Here is a 25,784-nt window from a genome sequence, read left to right as displayed (position 1 = left end):
TGGCACAGTGCTTGACAACTAATGAAAACCCAAATAATGGTTTTATTCCCCTGATGATATTTTCTGTTGGATCAGAATTAGTTTTAGAAGGTGAGTTAGTTTGAGAAAGTGTTTTGCTCTCCCCAAGTCCAAATCAGAGTATACTCAGTAAGAAGATGTAAGCAATTGCTTTGGCGAAGGGGCTGACCTGCTGGCAGAATTTGGGCCATCTTGTGGGCCTGAATTGCAGTAATTTACTTCTTAGTATTCTGGCTACCTCCTGCTGCCTCTCACTTCTTTGTACATTTGCACACAGATGGGAAGATGCGTGGTTTTGGTTTTGTTCAGTTCAAAAACCTCCTAGAAGCAGGTAAAGCTCTCAAAGGCATGAACATGAAAGAGATAAAAGGTAAGCTTTCTATACCCATGTCATTGACCCAGATATATCTGGTGTTTTGGTGAATTAGTATAGTAATGCACTTTCTGCATTTTCAAAAGATGTTTGCGTTGTTAAGAGTCTCATTGTTAATATGGTAGCTATTTAGGTGAAATACTCTAGAACTTGATCTTAGGGTTAAACTTGAAAGAACCCTTGCCAGTATTCTTTCTTTTATTTGGTGAGAGTGTCCTTTTAAATCCCTAGTGAAAAATGTCCCTGAGATAATTGCTGATAGATGCAGGTTGGTATCTAGGTTCCTCCTTGGTTATATCACTGTTTAGCATCTGTGGGCTATTTATTAAACTGACTGTGACTTATATATTGACTTATCAAGTACTGTGCCTAAAGAAGTTATTGCCGGCCGGGCACGGTGGCTCACACCTGTAATCCTAGTAGCACTTTGGGAGGCCGAGGAGGCAGGTGGATCACCTGAGGTCAGGATTTCAAGACTGGCCTGGTCAACATGGCGAAACCCCGTCTCTACTAAAAATACAAAAATTAGCCAGGTGTGGTGGTGCACGCTTGTAATCCCAGCTACTCGAGAGGCTGAGGCAGGAGAATTGCTTGAACCTGGAGGCGGAGGTTGCAGTGAACTGAGATGGCACCACGGCACTCCAGCCTGGGCGACAGAGCGAGACTCTGTCTCAAAAAAAAAAAAAGAAGTTATTGCCGTAGAGATGTCCTAGCTTCCAAGTAGGGTGCAGATGATTCCAGAATGCCTGTTTTGATTCCTGATAGTCTAACAGGAAACATAGTTCTAATTCTTTATTTTTTTACACCATCTTATCCCAGGTGTAGTGGCTATGTAGAAAGGCAAAATTTCTGTTCATTGATAAAAAGGTTAAGGGTTAAAAGGAGTAGACAGTGACTAGGAGCTTTATTTAAAGACCAGCATTCCCTGAATTGGCAGTTTCTTTGTCTCTACTGGTTCCATTATTGTCTGTGATGACTAGAGGTCATTTACAGAGGTAGGGATGTTAAAAGGAGAGCCTTTCTGATGCCACTTTTCTGCTTGACAGGCCGTACAGTGGCTGTGGATTGGGCCGTGGCAAAGGATAAATATAAAGATACACAGTCTGTTTCTGCTATAGGTAAGATGTGGTAGCGTTGGGTGAGTAGGGGTGTTGTATAACCTGGGTGAGAGTGTTGAAACAACTCCTGTGTTCATGATAAAAGTGTAAGGAATAGGCTGGGTGCAGTGGCTCTTGCCTGTAATTCCAGTACTTTGGATGGATTGCTTGTGGTCAGGAGTTTGAGACCAGCCTGGCCAACATGCAAAACCCCATCTCTACTAAAAATACAAAAATTAGCTGGGCATGGTGGCGGGCGCCTGTCATCCCAGCTGCTTGGGAGGCTGAGGCAAGTTCTTGAACCTGGGAGGCAGAGGTTGCAGTGAGCCAGATCACCCCACTGCACTCCAGCCTGGGCAACAAAGCGAGACTTCGTCTCAAAAAAAAAAAAAAAAAAAAAAAAAAATGTAAGAGAACCTGCTTATCAGAGTAAGACTATTGTGGAAGATTAACCAAAAGAATGAGACTGGGCTTTCAGGGAAAACTCTGAATTCCTGCTGGCTCAGAAGTGAGTCCAGGTCTGTTTGTCAATTCATACTGTACCATTTGGTGCTCCGGTCCCAAAACCTAGGCTCTTTTGAGTCTAAGTCCCCTCCTGGGAGTGGCTGTGAGTGAGCCTGAGTTCATTGTCCTCTTTACTTGCTGTTCTTTCCAGGCTGTGCATAATAGGAGTGATGGAACATTAAGAATAGAGAAACATAAAACTTGAGGTTTATTTAGAAAACAATTGGCTGGTAAGCCACCAGGGTCTCAGAGAATAGAACGAACTGAGATTAAAGTTCATGGCTTGGCTTTGCCCGCTAGTGAGCATTTTGCTGGCTATGATGTACGAATGGTAGACTGTTTGGAGAGGCTCAGTTGCTACTTCTTTCAGTCTGGGCCAGATGAACCTTCAGGCTGATGTGAATGGGACAAACTCTGAAGGAATCTGGGTGATGAGAGTTTTGTTTATTTCTGTTTTTGCTTTTTCTTTTCTTTATACTTTCTCCTGTTATATGCAGTAAGAAAAATATACGAAATTCTGTAAAACCGAAGAAACCAAGAACTTGGAGTATTGGTTACTTTTGTTAAAATAACATTGTTCTGGATAGTAAATGAATTCCTACTTTCTTTACCTCCCTCCATAGGTGAGGAAAAGAGCCATGAATCTAAACATCAGGAATCAGTTAAAAAGAAGGGCAGGGAGGAAGAGGATATGGAAGAGGAAGAAAATGATGATGATGATGATGATGAAGAAGATGGGGTTTTTGATGATGAAGATGAAGATGAAGAGGAAGAGAATATAGAATCAAAGGTGACCAAGCCTGTGCAAATTCAGAAGAGGTAAGCAGCTCATCCTGTTCTGAGACAGCAGAGGAAGATTCAAGATTGTCTCCGAGAGGAAAAATTCTCCTATCTTTTTCTGCCTGCATCATTGCAGAATTGACATGTGTAATGAAATTGAATAGGCTCTCTGTCAGCCCACATCCTTAGTTCTGATCTGTGCCATTGCAGAGCAGTCAAGAGAGCAGCCCCTGAAAAAAGCAGTGATCATTCTGAGGAGGACAGTGACCTAGAGGAAAGCGATAGTATTGATGATGGAGAGGAACTGGCTCAGAGTGATGCCAGCACTGAGGAGCAAGAGGATAAAGGTTTGTTTGGATTTTCATAAATGTCTTTAGACTTTAAAAAAGTTACTGAAGTTACGGAAATGAGCATCAGTTCTGCTTAGATCTCATTTTAAATAGGACTCTAAGGTGTTCTATCAAATTTATGTTTAAATGCTGAAAAGGAAACCTTTATACTCCTTTCTTCCAAAGGTTTTTTTGTTGTTTCCTTTTTGTTTGTTTTGTTTTTTAAGTGAGTTTTGGAGTGGTGTTTGAGGGTTAAGATTCTTAGGGAATTGAAAACCTAGCTTAATGCTGAGGTTCTACCTCTCTCTGGATTGTCCAACTTGATTGAATAACCAGGTAAACAGCATCTTATACAGATAATATAGATGAAACAGATGATATAACCATCTCAACATCAAGGTAGATTTTAAACAACTCCTTTGAGTTGAGATGGAGATAAAGAACTGTTGAGTCAGTTTGAACTGCCATAACAAAATACCATAGACTAGGTGGCTTAAACAGCAGAAACTTATTTTCTCACAGTTCTGGAGGCTAGAAGTCCCAGGTGCTAGCTGATTCATTTTGGGTGCAGCTTTCTTCCTAGCTTGCAGACTGCTGCCTTCTCGCTATGTGCTTGCATGGCCTTTTCTTGTGTGCTTGACGAGGGGAGAGAGAGAACAAGTAACAGTGTACTCTGGTCTCTCTTTTCTTGTAAGCACAGCAATCCTATCAGATTAGGGCCCAACCTTAAGACTTCATTTGGCTAGCCTCAGTTACCTCCCTAAAGTCTCTGTCTCCAAAGACAGTTATATTTGGGGTTAGGGCTTCAGTGTATGAATTTTGGGGGAACACAGTGCATTCCATAACAAGGACCTCTTTGAACATGTTGTATAATTTTAGCCAATCCTTATTGCTACCTTTATTGAGAATAAATTCAACTTGTTTACTGAGGAAGGCAGGTCATTACAGAATGAGAAATGGCTAATAACTGTTCTTTGATTTGTCTGGGTGGAGATTTTTATTTCAGCTGTTTTTATTCTGATTCCATTGCAGTAAGTCTGACATGTTGGTTTGACCATACAAGAAATCTGAGGAAATAAGCTTTTTCTGTGAGGAGAGAATGGTATACACCTTAGAATCAAAGAAGCTTTTACACTGAAGGGACTCTGAGATCCTGTATTCTACAACGTACATGTCTCATGCCATTCTTTCACCTAAAAAACTTGTAAGACAGATAAATGATAATGATAAAAAGTGAAAACACAATACAGAAGAGTGTAATACACAAAGTAAAAGTTTCTCACCAATCCCAACAATTCCCCAAAGTAATCACTGTTGTTTCTTGTGTATCCTTCCAGATATTTTCTTTGTATGTATAAGCATATATGTCTGTTCTTGAAAACAAACAGCGAGTCTCCCTTATACCCAGATCCTCAGCTTCTTAGGGATCTTCCCCAGAGACAACCAAGATTATTTGTTTCTTGTGTATCTAGAGATATTTTAATACATTTATAAGCAAAATGTACACATATACACACACATACACATTCAAGCTATAGTGTATTTATAATTTGTGTGTGACTATGTGTATGTCTTTTCCTCAAAGTTTCCTATGTCCTATACAGTATTTCCAGAAAGTTTACACTGTCATAGTAGTATATGGAAATGTCTTTTTCCCATACCCTTACCACATTGGATTCTATCAGTCTTTTTGATTTTGCAATCTGTTAGTGAAAAATAGTATCTCATTTCTTGTGCTGTGTTTTCTTTAATTAAGAGTGAGTTTGAACATCTTTTCATGTCCTTTGTCTATTTTTATTTTTATTTATTTATTTATTTTGAGACTGTTTTGCTCTTGTCACCGTGGCTGGAGTGCAATGGCTCAATCTTGGCTCACTGCAACCTCCACCTCCCAGGTTCAAGGGATTCTCCTGCCTCAGCCTCCTGAGTAGCTGGGACTATAGGCACCTGCCACCACGCCCAGCTAATTTTTGTATGTTTAGTGGAGATGGGGTTTTGCCATGTTGGCCAGGCTGGTCTCGAACTCCTGACCTCAGGTGATCAGCCCGCCTCGTCTTTTCAAAGTGCTGGGATTACAGGCGTGAGCCACTGCGCCAGGCCGATCTTTATATACTTAAGAAGTTAGCTCTTTGTCATGTGGCTTACACTAATATCTTTCAGTTTGTTGCTTTTCTTTTTACCTTAGCTGTGCAAGCCTCAAACAAAAAGAAGAGGAAATTACCCTCTGATGTGAATGAAGGGAAAACTGTTTTTATCAGGTACGTCTTTCTGCCTCCAGAATTGCTTTTGCGTGGTCTTCATAGATCTCTCTTCCCTCTCCTTCTCTTTTTGGCACTAGTTCTGTTACCCAGCCCGGAAAATTAGATCAAGCACATCTGGTCCCAGGAACATACTAAACAATGAGAAATGTAGGACAATCAGAACTATAACACAGAAGACAGATAGCATGGGTCCTGACATCACGTCTTCATTTAGATTTCATGCTTTGTAATTGGGTTGGCATCATTTGGAAGAAATCAGTTCAACTGTTAGAAACATCTTGCTTCCGGCCTTTGTTTTAGGGGGAGTGCTGGGGAGGATTGGCACTGCTTGTCTCAAATGATTTCTGTCTTTATGCCTAACTTATCTTCTGATGCAGTGTCCAGAATAAAGTAAGGCATCTCATCTGTTTCCAGGAAAACTAGGTGGGAGTAGGGGTGGCGATAGGCTTTATTTCGTGTTGCTGTTGCCTGTTAGCTCTACTGACTGCAATAGATTGCTGGTTTTATGAGGTCAGGATGTCTTCAGTATACCTCAGGCCTGCCTTCTAGTCCTTCTTAAGTACCAGTGTACTAGGGTCATTTGCATCCAATTTTAGCGGTATATATTTTATCTTCTTGTACAATCTTTTAAAATTATTTTCTTGGGTGCGGTGTCTCAGGCCTGTAATCTCAGCGCCGTGGGAGGCTGAGGCAGATGGATCACTCGAGGGCAATTCGAGACCAGCCTGGCCAACATGGTGAAACCCCATTTCTACTAAAAATACAAAAATTAGCGCATGGTGGTGCACGCCTGTAATCCCAGCTACTCGGGAGGTCTGAGGCACGAGAATTGCTTAAAACGCAGAGGTGGAGGTTGCAGTGAGCTGGGATTGTGCCACCGCACTCCAGCCTGGGCGACAGAGCAAGACTGTCTTAAAAAAAAAAAAAAATTTGTTTTCTTATACAATTTATGTTCATTCTAGGAAATTGATGAAATACATGAGCAAAAAGTCAAAAAAATTAACCTTAATCACTACTCAGAGAACACCTACACTACATGCCCACACCATAAAAATTCACAGAGATGAATTTATACATGCTATACTGAAGCCCATTTCCTCACCTAACTGCATGTCTTTCCATGTATTTTAAAAACTGTATCATTTGGAACTGCCGTATAAATAATTTTGTATTTGCGGAGGATCTGTCTAACAGGAAGGAAGAAATGTCACAGTGAAGAAGAAGCCTGTGACCTCAGTACTAAGGATACCATTCCTTATACACCTTTTAATTAATAAAGAACTTAGGGAAATAAAGGGGTGGAAGAGAGAAAACCATGTCTATCTTAGATGAGGCAAATTAAAAGAAATAATGTAGCTAGGATATGTTTTATTGTAGAAAACCTTTTTTATCTGGGTTATCCATGAAATAGAATCATTCATGGGGCTATTCAGTACATATAAGAGAAGTAAAATTACAGATACTTATTAGGGACTGTTTTTCTTACCCCTGGAAGGATTTACATAGTTGGGGAAATGAGGAATCTTTATACCATGTTGAAATTTTAGGACAACAAAATTTCCTTCCAACATTTTTTTAATCCCATCGAGAGAAGTAAGTAGTTTTCTTTTTTTGGACTTAGTAAAGTTTACTGTATTTGCTTTTGTGTTACTATTTTGAGGGATTTTTCTGACTTTAGTAAGATTTTAATTGAAACCTGGATTTAATAGCAACACAGAGGAAAAAATGGCTAATTGAGAGAGATAATTTGACTTTTCTCACTAGTCTGCTGTGAGTCTTCTAGTTTGTAGTAAGAGAAACGAATTTTGGTCAATTTAAGTGAAAAAAGAGGGTTTCAGAATCAAAGTTGTCAAAGAGCAAGCCTAAGGAAGAGGGTGAAAATCTGGGCAGTTCTGGGGCCCTAGATGCTGGACGCTGTGGGTCTTTTCTCTGGGGCCACCACTTTTTGTTTTTTGTTTGGTTTTTCCATTTAACCAAGTGGTGATCTCCCCTGTGATCCGCCCCCGTCCCCAAGTGTGGTTATTCCATAACATATATTCTGTAAAGTACATTAATCTAAGCGTACAGCTCAGTTAAAATTTTATATGTATACATCCATGTAGCCACCACCCAGATCAAGATGTAGAAATTTCCAGCACCCCAGAAGTTTCCCTGGCAGGGGGCACCGGTGTTTGGAAATGAATCTTTACCTACAGTTTCTGGTCTTCGTATGTGTCTGTTTACGTTTTCAGATTCCTGAGAAAGAGAACCTCATTGACAAAGGAAAGTCAGTTGGGGCCAAGGGTCACTGGGGGCCATCCCTATGTATTAGTGCTATTTCTGAACAAGGGAGAGTTGATATCTAACTCACATTGTCCTGGAACATAGGATCTCACTTATGTAATTGACTTTTCTTGTGATCATCTGGTTATCTTCCATAGAAATCTGTCCTTTGACTCAGAAGAAGAAGAACTTGGGGAGCTTCTCCAACAGTTTGGAGAACTCAAATATGTTCGCATTGTCTTGCATCCAGACACAGAGCATTCTAAAGGTATGTGTTGTCAGCTGGCCAGGCCCTAAAAGGGTTGAGACCACTGCCGTGGGCACTGACTAGGTTATAAGAGCATAATGTGTGCCATTTTGAGGGGTTCACAGTCCATCCAGCCCAGGTTTCTGGGTTCTATAAAAGTACCAGGGACGCCGGGCATGCTGGCTCACGCCTGTAATCCCAGCACTTTGGGAGGCCGAGGCAGGCAGATTGCCTGAGCTTAGGAGTTCGAGACCAGCCTGGGCAACATGGTGAAACCCCGTCTCTACTAAAATACAAAAAATTAGCCGGGCGTGGCAGCGTGCACCTGTAGTCGCAGCTACTTGGGAGGCTGAGACAGGAGAATTGCTTGAACCCAGAAGGTGGAGGTTGCAATGAGCCGAGATCATGCCACTACACTCCAGCCTGGGCCACAGAGCAAGACTCTGTTTCCACAAAAAAAAAAAAAAAAAAAAAATGTACTAGGGACATCCTGAGGTTGTCTTTAATGGTGTCAAAATCAGCATCTTTAATGGTGCTGCTAGCCATAATTTTGTCTAAGCTTTTTAAGCCCTTGCTTATTTACTTTAGGGTAATGAATTCCAGTTTTGCTCTTTGCATTTCAAATGTGATAGTATCTCCTGGGTACTAATCACTCCACATTGCTTGAAATTACCAGGATCTTTTTTTTTCCTGTTGCTTTTGTTAGAGGTAGAAGCTGACAGAGAAACTCTGTTGCAGTGGCAGCCATTAGAAGGAAAATTCTATCTTGCAGGAGTGCTGTCTTAGATTTTTTTTTTTCCGAAAGCGATTTCTTTTGAGTTTTAAGGATTGACCATTCTTCATTCTAGTATACTGTTGTTAGGTAAGCATCTTTCCAACCCATTCATAATCTTTGATTTCACCTATTGCAGTCATTCTCCTAAAGCACTAAGTTCTTTTTTTTTTTTTTTTTGAGATGGAGTCTCACTCTATTGCCCAGGCTGGAGTGCAGTGGTGCCATCTCGGCTCACTGCAAGCTCCGCCTCCCGGGTTTGCGCCATTCTCCTGCCTCAGCCTCCTGAGTAGCTGGGACTACAGGCGCCCGCCACTGCACCCGGCTAATTTTGTTTTTCTATTTTTAGTAGAGATGGGGCTTCACTGTGTTAGCCAGGATGGTCTCGATCTCCTGACCTCGTGATCCACCCACCTTGGCCTCCCAAAGTGCTGGGATTACAGGCGCACCCGACCTAAGTTCTTAATTTATTGTGATTCATGATTCGTTTGAGATCTAGCAAAAGCTGTGAATCCCCTCCGTAGAAAAATGCTGCTTCGGAGGGTGTGTGGGCTCTCTTGAGCCTATCCACGGCTTAAGAACCTCCATTCTCAACCTTTTTGTCTTTCACATTGATAGAACCTAATCACTTTTGATTTTTACTCAGCTAAAAGAAAGGTAAGACCTGGCCGGGATCAGTGGCTCACACCTGTAATCCCAGCACTTTGGGAGGCTGAGGCAGGCGGATCACCTGAGGTTGGGAGTCCAAGACCAGCCTGACCAACATAGAGAAACCCCGTCTCTACTAAAAATACAAAATTAGCCAGGCATGGTGGCACATGCCTGTAATGCCAGCTACTCGGGAGGCTGAGGCAGGAGAATCGCTTGAACCTGGGACGGGGAGGTTGTGGTGAGCGGAGATCATGCCACCGCACTCTAGCCTGGGCAATAAGAGCAAGACTCCATCTCAAAAAGAAAAAAAAAGTAAGACCTGGTGTGTGCCTGAAATCCCAGCTACTTAGGAGGCTGCGGGGAGCCCCGGAGTTTGAGGCTTTAGTGAGCTCTGATTGCCACTGCACTGGAGACTGTGAGAGAGAACAAGACCTCCTCCATCTCTTTTAAAAAAAAAAAAAAAAAGATGTGAATAAGGCAGCACTGTGGAACAGAGTTAGGGATCTAATCCCAGCTGTGCTACAGATAAACTGGGTGATTTTTGGTAAATCATTTAACTACTGTTGGCTTCAGGTTTTCATCTGTAAAATGAGTGGGTTCGAGTAATCACTTAAGGTACCTGCAGCTCTCGTGATTAGTTATACTACTTGGATCTTTTCCATTTCTAAAATGTTTTTAGACAATTTGAATTGCATAGAATGTTCCAAGTTAGTGGTATGATATTGCTTTACTTTGGCGGTAGTGTCTTTTGTCTCTTTTTTAGTGCAGTAGTATATTGGGTTAATACTTTTAGAATGAAGCCTACAATTGACTGACTAGATATCCCTTGTGGTCTGTTAATGTTAACAGAGTTCATGATCTTAATAAGCATAGTTTTAATCATTTTTTAAAAAAATCTGTTGTCCTTCTCTAGCTCATTAAATTTTTCTGATACCTTTTCTGCCTACTCATGCAGCCTCGTGTTGCTCCTATAATTTATCCCTCTCAGCATGCCATTTCACTACCTGGAAGAGCTAAGTATTAACTGCAGTCTTTTAGGGAAATGTTAAGACTGAACCCAGTACTGACTCTGGAAACTCCAATGATAAAATTCTTAACCCATTCAGAGAGAAGCACCCATTTTCTTCGTATTCAATCTAATTAGATTCATTTGAATCTGCCTATTAGAAACATTTTCCCCATATTTCCTTATTTGTTTCTTTCTATTGAGTATCTATTAATGCTGTATACTATGGTAGGTGCTAGGGATATAGAAACAGACAAGAATTGTGGTCATTTTTCCTGAGGTATTCTGTTTGGGAAGATGTCACCTGACTAGTGCTATAATAAAGATGTGAGTGGAGGATAGGAGGCAGGAGGGGACACAGAAGCTCCTAGATGGTGACCTTTGTGTTGGCCTGGCGCATGTGTCCTTTCAGTTAGTCTGTGCCATTCATTTTTATAGGAGGCAGAAGATCAATGCCCCCAATAGCTCTAGGAAATATGGCAGTATCTGAGAGAATATTTAAAATTTAAAGGAATACTGAACAAAATTATGGAACTTGTATTTCTTTTTTGGAATCTACTGAAAGGTAAACTTACTTTCTTTGCTTATAAAAGTTGTTTTTTTTTTTGACTGGGTGCGGTGGCTCACACCTGTAATCCCAGCACTTTGGGAGGCCAAGGCGGGCGGATCAGGTTGGGAATTCAAGACCAGCCTGACCAATATGGAGAAACTCTGTCTCTACTAAAAATACAAAATTAGCTGGGCATGGAGGCACCTGCCTGTAATCCCAGCTACTTGGGAGGCTGAGGCAGAAGAATCACTTGAACCCAGGAGGCGGAGGTTGCAGTGAGCCAAGATTGTGCTGTTAGACTCCAGCCCAGGCAACAAGAACGAAACTCCATCTCAAAAAAAAAAAAAAAATTGTTTTTTATCAATAGCAGAAATAGAGATGGGTTAATTGGTCCTGCATCTAATCAAGGAAAGGCATGTCTTATGGAGATTCTAGAGTATGAGCCAAGAATTGGGCTCCTGGCTTTCTGGTTCCCTGCTATATTCATATAGCAGAGGACAGAGACTTTACTCTGAGAAGCAGATCTGCCCATATCTGATGCCTCCCAAGTGACTATGAGACAGTGAGATCTGTAATTAAGTTCGGGGTTAAGTGGTTCCTGCTTTATTTTTTAGTCCTCTAATAGGTACTTCATAAGTGATGCTGAATTAAGTGTTAGGCTGGAATTTCTCTACCATTTCATATGGATATTTCTTTCTTTTCTTTTCTTTTCTTTTTTTTTTTTTTTTTTTTAGACAAGGTCTCGCTCTATCACCCTGGCTGTAGTGCAGTGATCATGGCTTACTGCAGCCTTGACCTCCTGGGGTCAGGTCATCCTCCCACCTCAGCTTTCTCAGTAGCTGGGACTATAGGCATGCACCACCACACCCAGCCAATTTTTTTTTTTTTTTCTTTCGTAGAGACAGGGTTTTGTCATGTTGCTCAGGCTGGTCTCTAACTCTTGGGCTTAAGCGATCTTCCTGCCTTGGTCTCCTAAAGAGCTGGGATTACAGGTGTGAGCCACCACACCCAGCCTTCACGTGGATATTTCTTATTAAGAGAGATCATGAGACTAAAGTTCTAAGAAGAATTAGGACAGATGAAGGAAGTAATAATAAAATTTCATTAAGAGCAGTGGTATCTTTATCTTGATTATTTGGTACCTAACGTAGTGCCTGTCTCATAGTGCAGTATGCGTCACTTAATGATGGGGATACATTCTGCAAAGTTCATTATTTGGTGATTTTGTCATTGTGTGAATGTCATAGTGTACTTACACAAACCTAGATGGTATGGCGTACTACACACATAGGTCATATGGTATAGCCTATTGCTCCTAGGCTACAAACCTGTACAGCATAGCATGTTGTTATACTGAATGTTGTAGGCAGTTGTAACATAATGGTAAGTATTTGTGTATCTAAATATTTCTAAACATAGAAAAGGTGTAGTAAAATGCAGTATAAAAGATAAAAAATGGTACACCTGTATAGGGCAGATCCATTGTAATCTTCTGGGACCACTGTTGTATATGCAGTCTGTCACTGACCAAAACGTCCTTATGCAAGTACATGGCTGTACTTTTTTTTTTTTTTTTTTTTGAGACGGTGTCTTGCTCTGTCGCCCAGGCTGGAGTGCAGTGGCACTATCTCAGCTCGCTGCAAGCTCTGCCTCCCAGGTTCACGCCATTCTCCTGCCTCAGCCTCCCAAGTAACTGGGACTACAGGTGCCCACCACCACGCCCAGCTAATTTTTTGTATTTTTAGTAGTGACAGCGTTTCACTGTGTTGGCCAGGATGGTCTCGATCTCCTGACCTCATGATCTGCCCGCCTTGGCCTCCCAAAGTGCTGGGATTACAGGCGTGAGCCACCGCGTCTAGCTACATGGCTGTACTTAATAAATAGATGCCACCTACCCCTTCCACTCTGTGTCAGTCTGCTGCCATTTGTAATATTGTCTTTGGTTTATCTGTGGGAGTTTGGGATCTCACTGAATTGTGTCTCCTTGTGCAGGTTGTGCATTTGCCCAGTTCACGACTCAAGAAGCAGCTCAGAAATGCCTTCTAGCTGCTTCTCCAGAGAATGAGGTAAGGAAGATATTTCCTTTACCTTATAACACAGGAGGCAGTTTGGCTCTTAGGGGCAACATCTGATATTTATACAAAGCTTTATTATTATTATTCTTGTCAGTAATAATAAAACTAACACTTATTTAGCACTTTGTGTTAGGCACTGAACTTTACATGCATTATCTTATTTAATCATTACATCAGCCCTTTGAGGCAGGCAGAATTATGGTCTCTACTTCATAGGTGAGGAAAAGGGGATAATAACATATCTGATATTTGTTGCTTGGTATCTGTGTCAGCCTCTATCCTAGACTGATAACATGAAAGACTAGGATAAGAAGGTATTAAGGTTGTCTGTGAAGCAGAGTAGATGTTTGAGAGAGAATGTGTGTGAGTGATGGAGAATTACTCCATTTGTTCTATAATCAAATATAATGTTATCTAATAACATTAGATATTATTTCTTAAGTCCTCTTGAGTAAGTACTCTACTATTTCATTAGCTTTCTTTACAATACTAGACATTTGCCTGTTTACAGATAATTTCCCTCAGTTTGGGTCTACTTTGGGACTAATCAACTCCCAGAAAATAAATTCTTTACTGCTGACTGCCTGAAATACACATGTGGCCTTTTGCACAGCTATGCTAAGTATTGTGAGGCCCAGTGATGCATTTGTAGCTAGCTGGGCTGAAACGTCGTAGGGCTTGGCTTCCATAGCATAATTGATGTTTGCCGTATCCCTTTCTGTGGTGTTATTGTCAGGTGCTTAGTTTTTAGTTTCTACTCATTATGTGTTGTTTTGTTTTGTTTTTGTTTTTTTATTTATTTATTTTATTTTATTTTTTTGAGACGGAGTCTCGCTCCCTCGCCCAGGCTGGAGTGTAGTTGCGCAATCTCCGCTCATTGCAAGCTCCGTCTCCCAGGTTCATGCCATTCTCCTGCCTCAGCCTCCCGAGTAGGATTACAGGCGCACACCACCATGCCCGGCTAATTTTTGTATTTTTAGTAGAGATGAGGTTTCACCATGTTGGCCAGGCCTCCTGGCCTCAGGTGATCCTGACCTCAGGATCAGGTTGAACTCCTGACCTCAGGTGATCCTGACCTCAGGTGATCCTGACCTCAGGATTAGGTTGAACTCCTGACCTTAGGTGATCCACCTGCCTCAGCCCCCCAAAGTGCTAGGTTTACAGGTGTGAGCCACTGTGCCCGGCCATTATGTGTTTTAAGAAAGGATTGTGATCTGTTACAGGCTGGTGGGCTTAAACTGGATGGCCGGCAGCTCAAGGTTGACTTGGCGGTGACCCGTGATGAGGCTGCAAAGCTTCAGACGACGAAGGTGAAGAAGCCGACTGGCACCCGGAATCTCTATCTGGCCCGAGAAGGCTGTGAGTAGGGAGATGTAACCCAGGCTTCTAAGTAGCTGGCCCTGTGCCATATCATTGATCCAGCAATAGTATATTTGGGAGCATGTTTCAAATTAAAAACCCAAATGTTCTTTTTAAGAGTGTTATATGATCATTCCACTTTAATAAATGTGGCTCTCTGTTAGTAAACCTTCACTCATTTTTGTGGATTAACTGTCCCATTATCTTTTCTGCCTGGTTCCCTTTAGTCTTTTTCAATAGAGGATTGGCAAGGCAAAGAGGGAGGAAGAACTCAAAATACCTTTGCTTCTTGTCATCATTTCTAATAAGAGGTTTTCATTATGACTAAAATTACTCTTTTGGATTATTCATGGATTTAAAATGTGCACCCAGTACTTTCCTTTAGTGTCAGAAAGACAAAAAAAATTAGCTTTAAATTTTTAAAAAAATTCTTTCTTCTAGGTCACACAGCATTTATCAGCTCACCTCCTCCATAGCCTCACAGCCTGTACTAGTAATGTCCTTTAGCCTTCGACACCAGCCCTCTATGGCAACATAACTGTTTTCGGCTGGCTTATCTCATTGCTTAGTAATGGACCTCAAGTATATAAGGAACAGCAAAGTTAAGTTCCAAGGGCAGATTATAGGTGGAACATTGTGCATTCTAAATGCCTAAAATGTACTTATGTTCCATACTTCTTCCAGGCCTTTCTTTCTGACTTTGGGCATGTACGTGAAGATTCTTTGAGGGGAGAGAAGAAGAGGAATAAAATCACAAAATGTTCAGAGTTTTAGTCCTTGAGAGCAGCTCTGAGCCCAGAACTTAGCCCTGTAGCCTATTTCTGGACCTAACCAAATGCCACCGTGTCCTGGCCAACATAGTCCTCTGGGCCCTGTACAAAGAGTTTGCATCATTCAAATCACATTCCTCTTGTTGCTCAGTGAAAATTCCCTTGTTGATGTCTTGGCCTTTTTCCCTCTTTCTGCAGTGATTCGTGCTGGGACGAAGGCTGCAGAGGGTGTGAGTGCTGCTGATATGGCCAAAAGAGAACGGGTGAGTAGATTAGGCATTGACCTTCAGGTTCTGCGTGGCCTATAAATCAATCAAAAATAGTTATCGAATGCCAGATGTGCTCATCAAAGAGCCAAGTGTGGTCACAGACCATACTTATTGCCCTGTTAGAGAGAAAAGCACATAGGTGAAACAGCAAGTAACCCAACATTATACATAGTATTCTATCTGCTTTCTATGCCAGTATAAAAGAACTGTGCCTTATTATTTGTTTCCCTAGTGCTTGGCAGTAAATGTTTGCTGAACACATGCTGCTACATCATGCAGTAGACAGTCAGAGGCTATTGCTACATGTAACTAGGTGTCAGTATAAACACAGAATAACATAAAAGGGGAAGATCAGAATGGGCTGGAGTTATTAGAGAAGGAAGAAGATATGGCTCTTGAAAGGGGTGGCTGTCAGTTGGGAGGAGTTGGTATCTCCAGATTATAAAATCATTTTAGAAAAAATCCATCTTATGGACGTTTCCGATGTTAACCGGTAACCGTTATATTCCTTTGCTGCTTGGTAATGTTCCCAGTAATTTTTACTTTTTCTCATATAACTTACTTTCAAAAAGCCAAGCCAGCCTAGAATGGTAAAGATGCATGATAGAATTAGCTATGGAACCTTAACATGCAGATGAGGAACAGGGGTGAGAGTGTAATGACAGCAGGAGGCAGAGTGTCTTTTTTTCAGTGTGTACAGGTTCTGCACTAGTGTTTTCAACTTTTCTGGTAGTGAACACCTGGAAATCATAGGCTCTGGAGACCCATCCCTAACTGGAGAAATTACATAAAATTTTAAAGCCTCAATTTTATAAGGGCCTTATATACCCTTGTCTGACCACAGTGCAATAATGACATATTTAATTTAAAATTAATTTTGTTAGCAAAAAGCTCATTCAATGATAGGTATGCATTATAAATTCACAGCAGGCACAGCTTTTCCTGACAGAAAAATAGTCTGTTGAACTTAAACATGATAGCCTTTTCAGATGTTCCTTTAATAGTCGTTTTCCAGGGGATTTGTTTATTTTGTGATTTGTTGGTACTTTTACCAAACAAGAAGCAGCAAGACTGAGAAGACTTGACAAAAGAAAAACTTTTAATTGAAAACTTTTTTCTACCAACTTGGTTTAAAAAAAACTAAATGGGAGAAGAATGTCATCTTTCATTTCATTTTAGACAGATCACGCAGGAACTGGAGTTTTGTGGCAGCATATTTGAGGGTATTGCTCTAAGAGCAAAATATGGTTCTGTGGTCATTGATATTCCTTTGCCTCAGGGTGGCAGAGTTGAGACAAGACAGCATTCTGTCAAGTATTCTTTGAGTAAGTTCCATTTCCTTTTGGAAGGATTAGATAATCAGTTGAGTTGGTGGGTAGATGAGGACTGGGCATAGATGTTAACCACAGTATTATTTGTTGTTCTGGGCTACATTTTGAGCTAGGGATTTTTTTTTTTTTTTTTTTTTTACCGAGTTTCACTCTTGTTGCCCAGGCTGGAGTGCAATGGCGCGATCTTGGCTCACCACAACCTCCGCCTCCCAGGTTCAAGCAATTCTCCTGCCTCAGCCTCCCGAGTAGCTGGGATTACAGGCATGCACTACCATGCCTGGCTAATTTTTGTATTTTTAGTAGAGACAGGGTTTCACCATGTTGGTCAGGCTGATCTTGAACTCCTGACCTCGGGTGATCTGCCTGCCTTGGCCTCCCAAAGTGCTCGGATTACAGGCATGAGCCACCTTCCCCAGCCTTATATTATCTCATTTTGGCCTCACCTCAGTGCTCAGAGACTTTGATCTACTGTTTCATTTTATAGATGAAAAATTGAGGCTCTAAAATTTTATGTGATTTGCCCAGTTAGGGGTGGGTCTCCAGAGCCTATGATTTTACTATTACCCACCCACCATCTTGTTCCCTTGGACTTTTCTTTCCCTATACTAGGCATTGTAAAGCTGCGTTGTGGGCAGTTTCCATCCGTTTTCTATATGTGTGGTTATGGGATGGGGATCATAATTCTTTCCTTTTGGAGAATTATGAGCCTACCTCTTAAAAAGAGTGGGTTGTACTGTTAACCATTGGTTGTTCTTTCAGTTTGAGCTGCTGAAGCATCAGAAACTCAAGGACCAGAATATCTTTGTCTCCCGAACCAGGCTCTGCCTGCACAATCTCCCAAAGGCTGTAGATGACAAACAGCTCAGAAAGCTGCTGCTGAGTGCTACTAGTGGAGAGAAAGGGGTGCGCATCAAGGAGGTGAGACGTGGCCCTGTCCATTTGGAACTTTCATTCTGATCTTGGGTCAGATCAAGCATTTCCCTCAGGCTGTAGTGCCAGATTTTGTTTGTTTTGAGACGAAGTCTCACTCTGTCGCCCAGGCTGGAGTGCAGTGGTGCAATCTTGACTCACTGCAACCTCCTCCTCCTGGGCTCAAGCAGTTCTCCTGCTTCAGCCCCTTGAATAGCTGGGACTATAGGCGTGCGCCACCACGCCTGGCTAATTGTTGTGTTTTTAGTAGAGAAGGGATTTCACCATGTTGGCCAGGCTGGTCTCGAACTCCTGACCTCAAGTGATCTGCCCACCTCGGCCTCCCAAAGTGCTAGGATTACAGGCCTGAGCCACTGTGCCGGGCCATCAACAGACTTTCTTCTGGACATGTTGTCAGCATGCATGGCTGAGTTTAGCAGTTTCTTGGTTTTGTTCTTTATCCTCTAAGAATTGTCTTTTACATCTGACTGAATTACAGCAGAATGCAAGGAAGTCTGTCTGCATGAATTAATTTAGCAAGCATTTATTAAATGCCTGTTGTGTGCTTAGCATTATACTTTGTGCTATCATGTGAATTTTCTTGCAGAGAAAATAATCTGCTTTGCTTTTTGGAAGAGTATTTTACCCCTAGTTAGATTCTTACCCTGTGGTCAGAGTCCCCTATGCCCTGTGGTCAACACAGGAAGCCATGTAGATGTTCAGCAGTTGAATTAGAAAAACACTGGGTTGGCCGGGCGCGGTGGCTCACGCTTGTAATCCCAGCACTTTGGGAGGCCGAGGCGGGCGGATCACGAGGTCAGGAGATCGAGACCACGGTGAAACGCCGTCTCTACTAAAAATACAAAAAATTAGCCGGGCGTGGTGGCGGGCGCCTGTAGTCCCAGCTACTCGGAGAGGCTGAGGCAGGAGAATGGCGTGAACCCAGGAGGCGGAGCTTGCAGTGAGCCGAGATCGTGCCACTGCACTCCAGCCCGGGCGACAGAGCGAGACTCCGTCTCAAAAAAAAAAGAAAAACACTGGGTTCACACCAACTTGGTTAGATTCTGTGTGAGTACAGAACCTCTCTGCCTCCACATTCCCTTTTGCATATTTCTCTTTTCTTTCTTTCTTTTTTTTTTTTTTTTAAGATGTGGTCTTGCTCTGTCACAGGCTGGAGTGCAGTGGTGCCATCTCAGGTCAATGCAACCTCCTCCTCCCAAGCTCAAGCAATCCTCCCACCTCAGCCTCCCAAGTAGTTGGGACTATAGTTACACACCACCATGCCTGGCTCATTTCTTTCTTTCTTTCTTTCTTTTTTTTTGAGACGAAATCTCACTCTGTCGTTAAGCTGGAGTGCAGTGGCATGATCTTGGCTCAGTGCAACCTCTGCCTCCCGGGTTCAAGCGATTCTCCTGCCTCAGCCTCCCGAGTAGCTGGGACTACAGGCACGCACCACCACGCCCAGCTAATTTTTGTATTTTTAGTAAAGACGGGGTTTCACCATGTTTGCCAAGATGGTCTCGATCTCTTGACCTCAAGTAATCCGCCTGCCTCGGCCTCCAAAGTGCTGGGATTACAGGCGTAAGCCACCACGCCCAGCCCATGCTTGACTAATTTCTTATGTTTTTGGTAGAGACAGGGTTTTGCCATGTTGCCCAGGCTGGTCACAAACTCCCGAGCTCAGACGATCCCCCTGCTTCGGCCTCCCACAGTACTGGAATTATAAGTGTGAACCACTGGGCCTGGCTTTGCGTATCTCTTGTCATACTGCTTACTATTACCCTGGCCTCAAACTGTCTGTCAGTCACTTCTCCCCACTAGACTGAGTTTTTGAGGCAAGCATTATCTTGTTATCCCCAATCCTTGGTGTAGTACCTGGTACGTAGTCATCTCTTGGTCAATATTTATTTTAAAAGTACCATTGCCAATATTTTGGGTCTGCTTTGCTCTGTTTCACCACCATAAGCTGTTTTCCTAATCTCTGAAATCCTCTTCAAAATGTATGGGTTGTTATTTGGGAGATTACTTGAGAGAATGTGAATATATCAGCACATATCTGACACCACAGTTAGTAAAACTGCTCGGTGTTACTGGTTATAGGAGAGGGACAGTTGTGTAATTTCTCATATCATCCGAACACTTAGTGTCTGCACATTTAACACCTGTCGTAATTTAGAGAAATATATGTTTATTCTAGAATATTTTGCATTATGTTGAATTTTCCTCTTAATTCTTTCCTATGTGTACGTATAGTGTCTCAGTAAGATGGTAAGCATCTTGAGAACAGGATCTTCATTATATGCTTCTCTTGATTCCCTTACAGTATATGACAGTTCTAGGCACAGAGTGGACACTGGACATAAACTAAATGTGGCATCCATGTGTCCCCAATACTTAGCCGTCTCCATTACATGAGAACGACAGCTTTGGTAGTAATGGCATGTAAATGATCAATTTTCTCAAAAAATCCTACCATACTTTGGTGCCCCAGATGTTTACTACATCTGGCTTAAGGATTTAAGGGAAAACCACACTAGAGAGGATCTTAGCTGCAAGCAAAGGGAGCTGAAACTTCTTCCTATATTTCTGAGCCTGTATGTTGGAGAGACTTTTTCCTATGCTTGAAATGTCTTTCTTATTTAAAGCCATCAGGCCTTCCTCCTTCCCTTCTTCAATAATTTTCTTCCTGAGGGCTTTTTTCAGTTGTAAGATCTATGGACAGTACTCCATCCTCGGCAACAACTTGTTTCACGCTTAAAATACCATGTACCTCTCAATTTGTATGTATCATGAATAGTTGTGTTCGTATTGTGTTTGTTTTTTAACATCCAAACCGCTTTATAAATTTTCTTTAGGAAGTTTAGTTTATGTGCTTTTTTTTAGGTCTTTGTTGATGTCTATAAACTAGTAGAAAGCAAGAAAATATAATTTTAATCTGTTTTATAGTGTTAGTAGGTAAATTCTAATAAGATGGACACACATAAGTGTTATTCCAGTGTGATTTTTGTGATGGTGGTATAAATGAAGATTATGTTTCAATAACCTGATTTTTTTTTTTTTTTTTTTTTGAGACAGGGTCTCACTCTTGCCCAGGCTGGAGTGCAGTGGTGCCATCATGGCTCACTGCAACTTCAACCTCCCCAGGCTCAGGTGATCCTCCTGCTTCAGCCTCTTGAGTAGCTGAGGTGCCACCACACTGGCTAATTTTTTGTATTTTTTGTAGAGACAAGGTTTTGCCATGTTGCCCAGGCTGGTCTCAAACTCCTGGCCTCAAGCAATCCTCCTGTCTCAGCCTCCCAAGGTGCTAGGATTACAGGCATGAACCACCATGCCCACCCAATAGCCTGATTTCTTATTGACTCTATTAAAGCAGTTCATGTCAGGCAAGTTTCATTCTGTAATTAACTGATTTTTTTCTTGCTCTACTCATAGTGTAGAGTGATGCGAGACCTCAAAGGAGTTCATGGGAACATGAAGGGTCAGTCCCTGGGCTACGCCTTTGCAGAGTTCCAAGAGCACGAGCATGCCCTGAAAGCCCTCCGCCTCATCAACAACAATCCAGAAATCTTTGGGCCTCTGAAGGTAGGCCTTGTCCTCTGGGGAGACTTGTTCCCTTAGGACCACTTGCAGGAAACCAGCCTTCTCCTTTATGCCTAGTGTCCTCTGACATTTGAGGGGTGGGAAAGAGTGGCAAGTGGACAAAAAAAAAAGGTGGGTTGGGGGAGGATGTGTGAAGGGGAAAAACTCAGCTCATTGCATGCACAGATTAAGAAATCTAATGACTGGCATTCTCTCTCCCTCTGACAGAGACCAATAGTGGAGTTCTCTTTAGAAGATCGAAGAAAACTTAAAATGAAGGAATTAAGGATCCAGCGCAGCTTGGTACAGAAATTAAATGGTCCATATTTTTAAGGACATAAACTCTTCTATTTTGTTCAATTTGTGCTTCTGCCCTCTTGGAGTAGTTCTCCCCTCAATTAGGTTTTTTTGCTCCCAGTTCCCTTTACTCCCAGTTCCCTAAGCCTCTCCAGGCCGTCTTCTTATCTGCTGGCCCATGTCTGATAGCTCTACAGCAGAAGGGAAAGGAAGGAGAGAGGAAGCAGACCAATGTTATTTCCAGTCAGCCGTTCTTTACAGTGTTTGGTGATAGTACATGCCAAAATTAATGGTTGAGGTTAAGGTTTCCCATTACCTGTAGATTTCAGTTATCTCTTCCATATTTTATTAGTTGGCTCCAGAAGTGTGAAGCCTGATAGTTTTAGTACTGGTTTTAATCTGGTGTTGTATAGAAGGTGGAGCAGGGACTTTAGGAATAGGTGTACTCATGCTAATACTCTGGCTCTGCCCTTTTTGCTGCATGTTCCTTTGCAGTTATTACCGCTGTGAACTTCAGTTTGTAAAATGGGTGGACAACGTCTGCCTCACATGATTGCTGAGGACTAAATGAGATAATACATGTCCATCGTCTGGCATACTGCATGGTCAGCACACAGTCAGTACTCATTCTCTTACCCATCTTCCCCCAGGACATACAGGGCCAGATTATTCTTGACTCTGTCATTCTTAGAGCTCTCATTGATATTGCACAGCAAAGTTCACTTGCATATACAGCAAACATTTGTAGTCTTTGTGGTGTATACCAAGAGGATTACCAACAGATGAGCCATTCTGGTGGTTAATGCAATGGCCCTAGGTTGGAAAATCTGGGATCTGGTTATTGTTCAAGGCAACTTTGTTCCCCAGATAATAGAATTGTTTATTACTGTTAGCCATTGTTTCAGAGGTGATTCTGAAGCTACCAGTTTTGTTTGTTTGTCTGTTTGGATGGAGTCTTGCTGTGTTGCTCAGGTTGGAGCGCAGTGGCGCAATCTCAGTTCACTGCAACCTCCACCTTCTGGGTTCAAGTGATTCTCCTGCCTCAGCCTCCCAAGTAGCTGGGACTACAGGTGCACACCACCATGTCCAGCTAATTTTTGTATTTTTTTAGTAGAGACAGGGTTTCACCACGTTGGCCAGGCTGGTCTCGATCTCCTGACTTCAAGTGATCCACCTGCCTCAGCCTCCCAAAGTGCTGGGATTACAGGCGTGAATCACTGAGCCTGGCCTTGTTTGTTTTTTAACATCCAAATTACTTTATTTGTTGCCTGGATTTATAGTCATACTGTTCTTTCTGTGTAAAAATGCCTCTACTCACTTTGCATATGCAGATCAAATGATCTCTTTCAAGTTGCATTCCTCCACCTCTCTCAAAAGGTATAAAGCCCTCTTTACTTGATTTTCATGAACTTCCTTAAGCTGTGTAGTTTTTTTTACTTTGGTTTATTTGTGTATGCATCTCTTATCTCCACCTGGCTGTGAGTCCTGAAGGGTAGACACTATTTTTTTGTATCCTGGAAACAGACTGACACACACTAGGCATATAATAAATGTTCATTGTATCATTGTACCTATCTAGATTTCTAAGGTGAAAGGGAAGAACAACACACACTTATCATTACATGAATTTCACTTGAATCTTCTGTTTCTTCCACTTCAGTGCAAATGCTTCTATAACTTCCTTGATGCCTGCCTTCCCACAGCATCTTTTCCTTGTCTTCACTTCATTTATTCCATTCCTGATGTTCTTCCTTTCTTGAAAATGATCTGAGTTTCTGACCTATGTCATTTTTCTTCTCCCTGAAGAGATTTATTTCGTATTTCTTGCAGACAGGTCTACTGGCAACAAATTCCCTCCATTTTCTTTTGTCTGCGTAAGTCTTTTCCTTTACTTTTGAAGGATAAGTTTATCGGATACAGGATTGTAGGTTGGTGATTTTTCTTTTAAAAATTTAGATATTAAATATCTCACTTCACTCCCTTCTTGCTTACATGGTTTCTGAAGAGAAGTCTTGGAAATCTCTCTCAACCTACTCTGGTTTGGGAGGGTGCCTATTAAAAACAAAAGAGAGAGAGATTTGATGTAATCTCATCCTTGTTCCTCTGTAGGTAAAATTTTTCCCCTGTCTGGCTTCTTTCAAGATTTTATCTTTGATTTTCTGCAGTTTGTCTATGATATAACTAGTTGTAAATTGTTTTTTTTTTTTTTTTTTTTTTGAGACGGAGTCTCGCTCTGTCCCCTAGGCTGCAGTGCAGTGGCACGATCTCGGCTCACTGCAACCTCCGCCTCCCGGGTTCACGCCATTCTCCTGCCTCAGGCTCTCCGAGTAGCTGGGACCACAGGCACCCGCCACCACGCCCGGCTAATTTTTTGTATTTTTAGTAGAGACGGGGTTTCACCATGGTCTCGATCTCCTGACCTCGTGATCCGCCCGCCTCGGCCTCCCAAAGTGCTGGGATTACAAGCGTGAGCCACCGCGCCCGGCGGCCGTAAATTGTTTAGTATTTATCTTATTTGGTCTTCTCTGAGTTCCTAGATCTGTGGTTTAGTGACTGTCATTAGTTTTGAAAAATTCTCAGCCCTTATTACTTCATTATCTTTTCTGTTGCTTGCTTTCTTCTTGTATTCTCCTTCTACATAGGTTACACCTTTGATAATTGTCCCACCTACTGGCTTTTGAATTTTGGGCATGCACTCTCCCTCATTTCTGTGTTATGGGAAGGGGAATGGTTATTTTGTGCCCCCCACCCAGTAACCATCTGTTACTATGGCAGGGCTTGTGAACTACATGTATTCACTTTCCCCTAGTCACCAATTGTGTGAGGGAAGAATTCCTCTTCTTTCATCTAGCTCACATAAAGCTCATCTTCTGCTGAGTATTTGCAGCAAACAAAGCTCATCCAGAAACCAGATGACATTTTCTTGTTTTATGCAGCAAAAAATGAGATCCAAGCCTGCAACTGGTGAGCCTCAGAAGGGGCACCCAGAGCCTGCAAAAGACCAGCAACAGAAGGCAGCTCAACACCACACAGAGGAACAAAGCAAGGTGCCCCCAGAGCAGAAGGGAAAGGCGGGCTCTACCTCATGGACCGGGTTCCAGACCAAGGCTGAAGTGGAGCAGGTGGAGCTGCCTGATGGAAAGAAGAGAAGAAAGGTCCTGGCGCTCCCCTCACACCGAGGCCCCAAAATCAGGTGAGATGCAGGAGAGCGGTAGCATAGAACAGTGGGTGGGTTCTAAGCGGGTTTGTTTTTGCTGAGTTATTTTCTCTTTGTGGCATTTGTTTCGTTGAAAAGGATGCTTGGTGCTATGTATTCCCACACACGGGGTTAACACGCGAGTCTTCAACACCATCAGAGATGTCACTCTTAGATCAATGGCAGAGGGGCCTCCTAGGGCAGGCTTTTGTGCCCCTTTTCTCCTCTTTTGAAGAGCTTCCTCTTGTCCAGATGGCCATCTCTGCTAGCTGAGACCATATACTTGAGGTTCAGTTGTAGTTTCTGTTTGGGGCAGCCGATTAGTGCTCTACAAAAATAAATCTTTACAAAATATTTGTTAAATAAATGAAGGTTTTTGAGATATCCATGGGGTTTGTTTATTTATTTATTTATTTATTTTATTTTATTTTTAGAGACAGTGTATTACTCAGTTCTTCCAGTGCTATAAAGAAATACCTGAGGCCGGGCGCGGTGGCTCACGCCTGTAATCCTAGCACTTTGGGAGGCCGAGGCGGGCGGATCATGAGGTCAGGAGATCGAGACCATCCTGGCTAACACGGTGAAACCCTGTTTCTACTAAAAGTACAAAAAATGAGCCGGGCGTGGTGGCAGGCGCCTGTAGTCCCAGCTACTCGGGAGGCTGAGGCAGGAGAATGGCCTGAACCTGGGAGGCGGAGCTTGCAGTGAGCCGAGATTGCGCCACTGTACTTGAGCCTGGGCTACAGAGCAAGACTCCATCTCAAAAAAAAAAAAAAAAAAAATACCTGAGACTGGGTAATTTATAAAGAAAAGAGGCTTCATTGGCTCATGGTTCCACAGGCTGTACAGGAAGCATGACAGCAGCTGCTCATCTTCTAGGGAGGCCTCAGGAAACTTAATCATAGTGGAAGGTGAAGTGGGAGCTGGCACATCACATGGCCAGGAGCAGGGGGAAGGAGTGTTTTAAACAACCAGATCTTGCGGTAACTCATTCACCGTCACGAGAACAGCACTGAGGGGATGTTGCTAAACCATTCATGAAGGAGTCATCCCCATGATCCAGTCACCTCCCACCAGGCCCAGCCTCCAACGTTGGGGATTACAATTCAACATGAGATTTGGGCAAGGACACAGATCCAAACCATGTCA

General features: G+C 42.4%; 1 protein-coding gene across 3 annotated transcripts in view; it reads left to right on the top strand.

The window, feature by feature from the left end:
- The window catches only part of RBM28 (RNA binding motif protein 28), a 40,131-nt gene that overhangs the window by 5,476 nt on the left and 8,871 nt on the right, over window positions 1–25,784 (top strand). For all 3 annotated transcript variants that reach the window (XM_058426403.1, XM_032761641.2, XM_032761642.2), the window contains exons 5-17: window positions 296–388; window positions 1,438–1,509; window positions 2,616–2,811; window positions 2,983–3,119; window positions 5,287–5,359; window positions 7,783–7,892; window positions 12,843–12,916; window positions 14,149–14,284; window positions 15,253–15,317; window positions 17,414–17,572; window positions 20,996–21,145; window positions 21,371–21,445; window positions 24,376–24,632. In XM_058426403.1, coding sequence (XP_058282386.1) covers window positions 296–388; window positions 1,438–1,509; window positions 2,616–2,811; window positions 2,983–3,119; window positions 5,287–5,359; window positions 7,783–7,892; window positions 12,843–12,916; window positions 14,149–14,284; window positions 15,253–15,317; window positions 17,414–17,572; window positions 20,996–21,145; window positions 21,371–21,445; window positions 24,376–24,632 — 1,597 coding nt within the window. The remainder of the gene's footprint in view (window positions 1–295; window positions 389–1,437; window positions 1,510–2,615; window positions 2,812–2,982; window positions 3,120–5,286; window positions 5,360–7,782; window positions 7,893–12,842; window positions 12,917–14,148; window positions 14,285–15,252; window positions 15,318–17,413; window positions 17,573–20,995; window positions 21,146–21,370; window positions 21,446–24,375; window positions 24,633–25,784) is intronic.

The sequence above is a fragment of the Hylobates moloch genome, unplaced genomic scaffold, assembly GCF_009828535.3.
Source record: "Hylobates moloch isolate HMO894 unplaced genomic scaffold, HMol_V3 SCAFFOLD_1, whole genome shotgun sequence".
NCBI classification, from domain to species: Eukaryota; Metazoa; Chordata; class Mammalia; order Primates; family Hylobatidae; genus Hylobates; species Hylobates moloch.
This window is presented reverse-complemented; position numbering and strand designations above follow the sequence as displayed.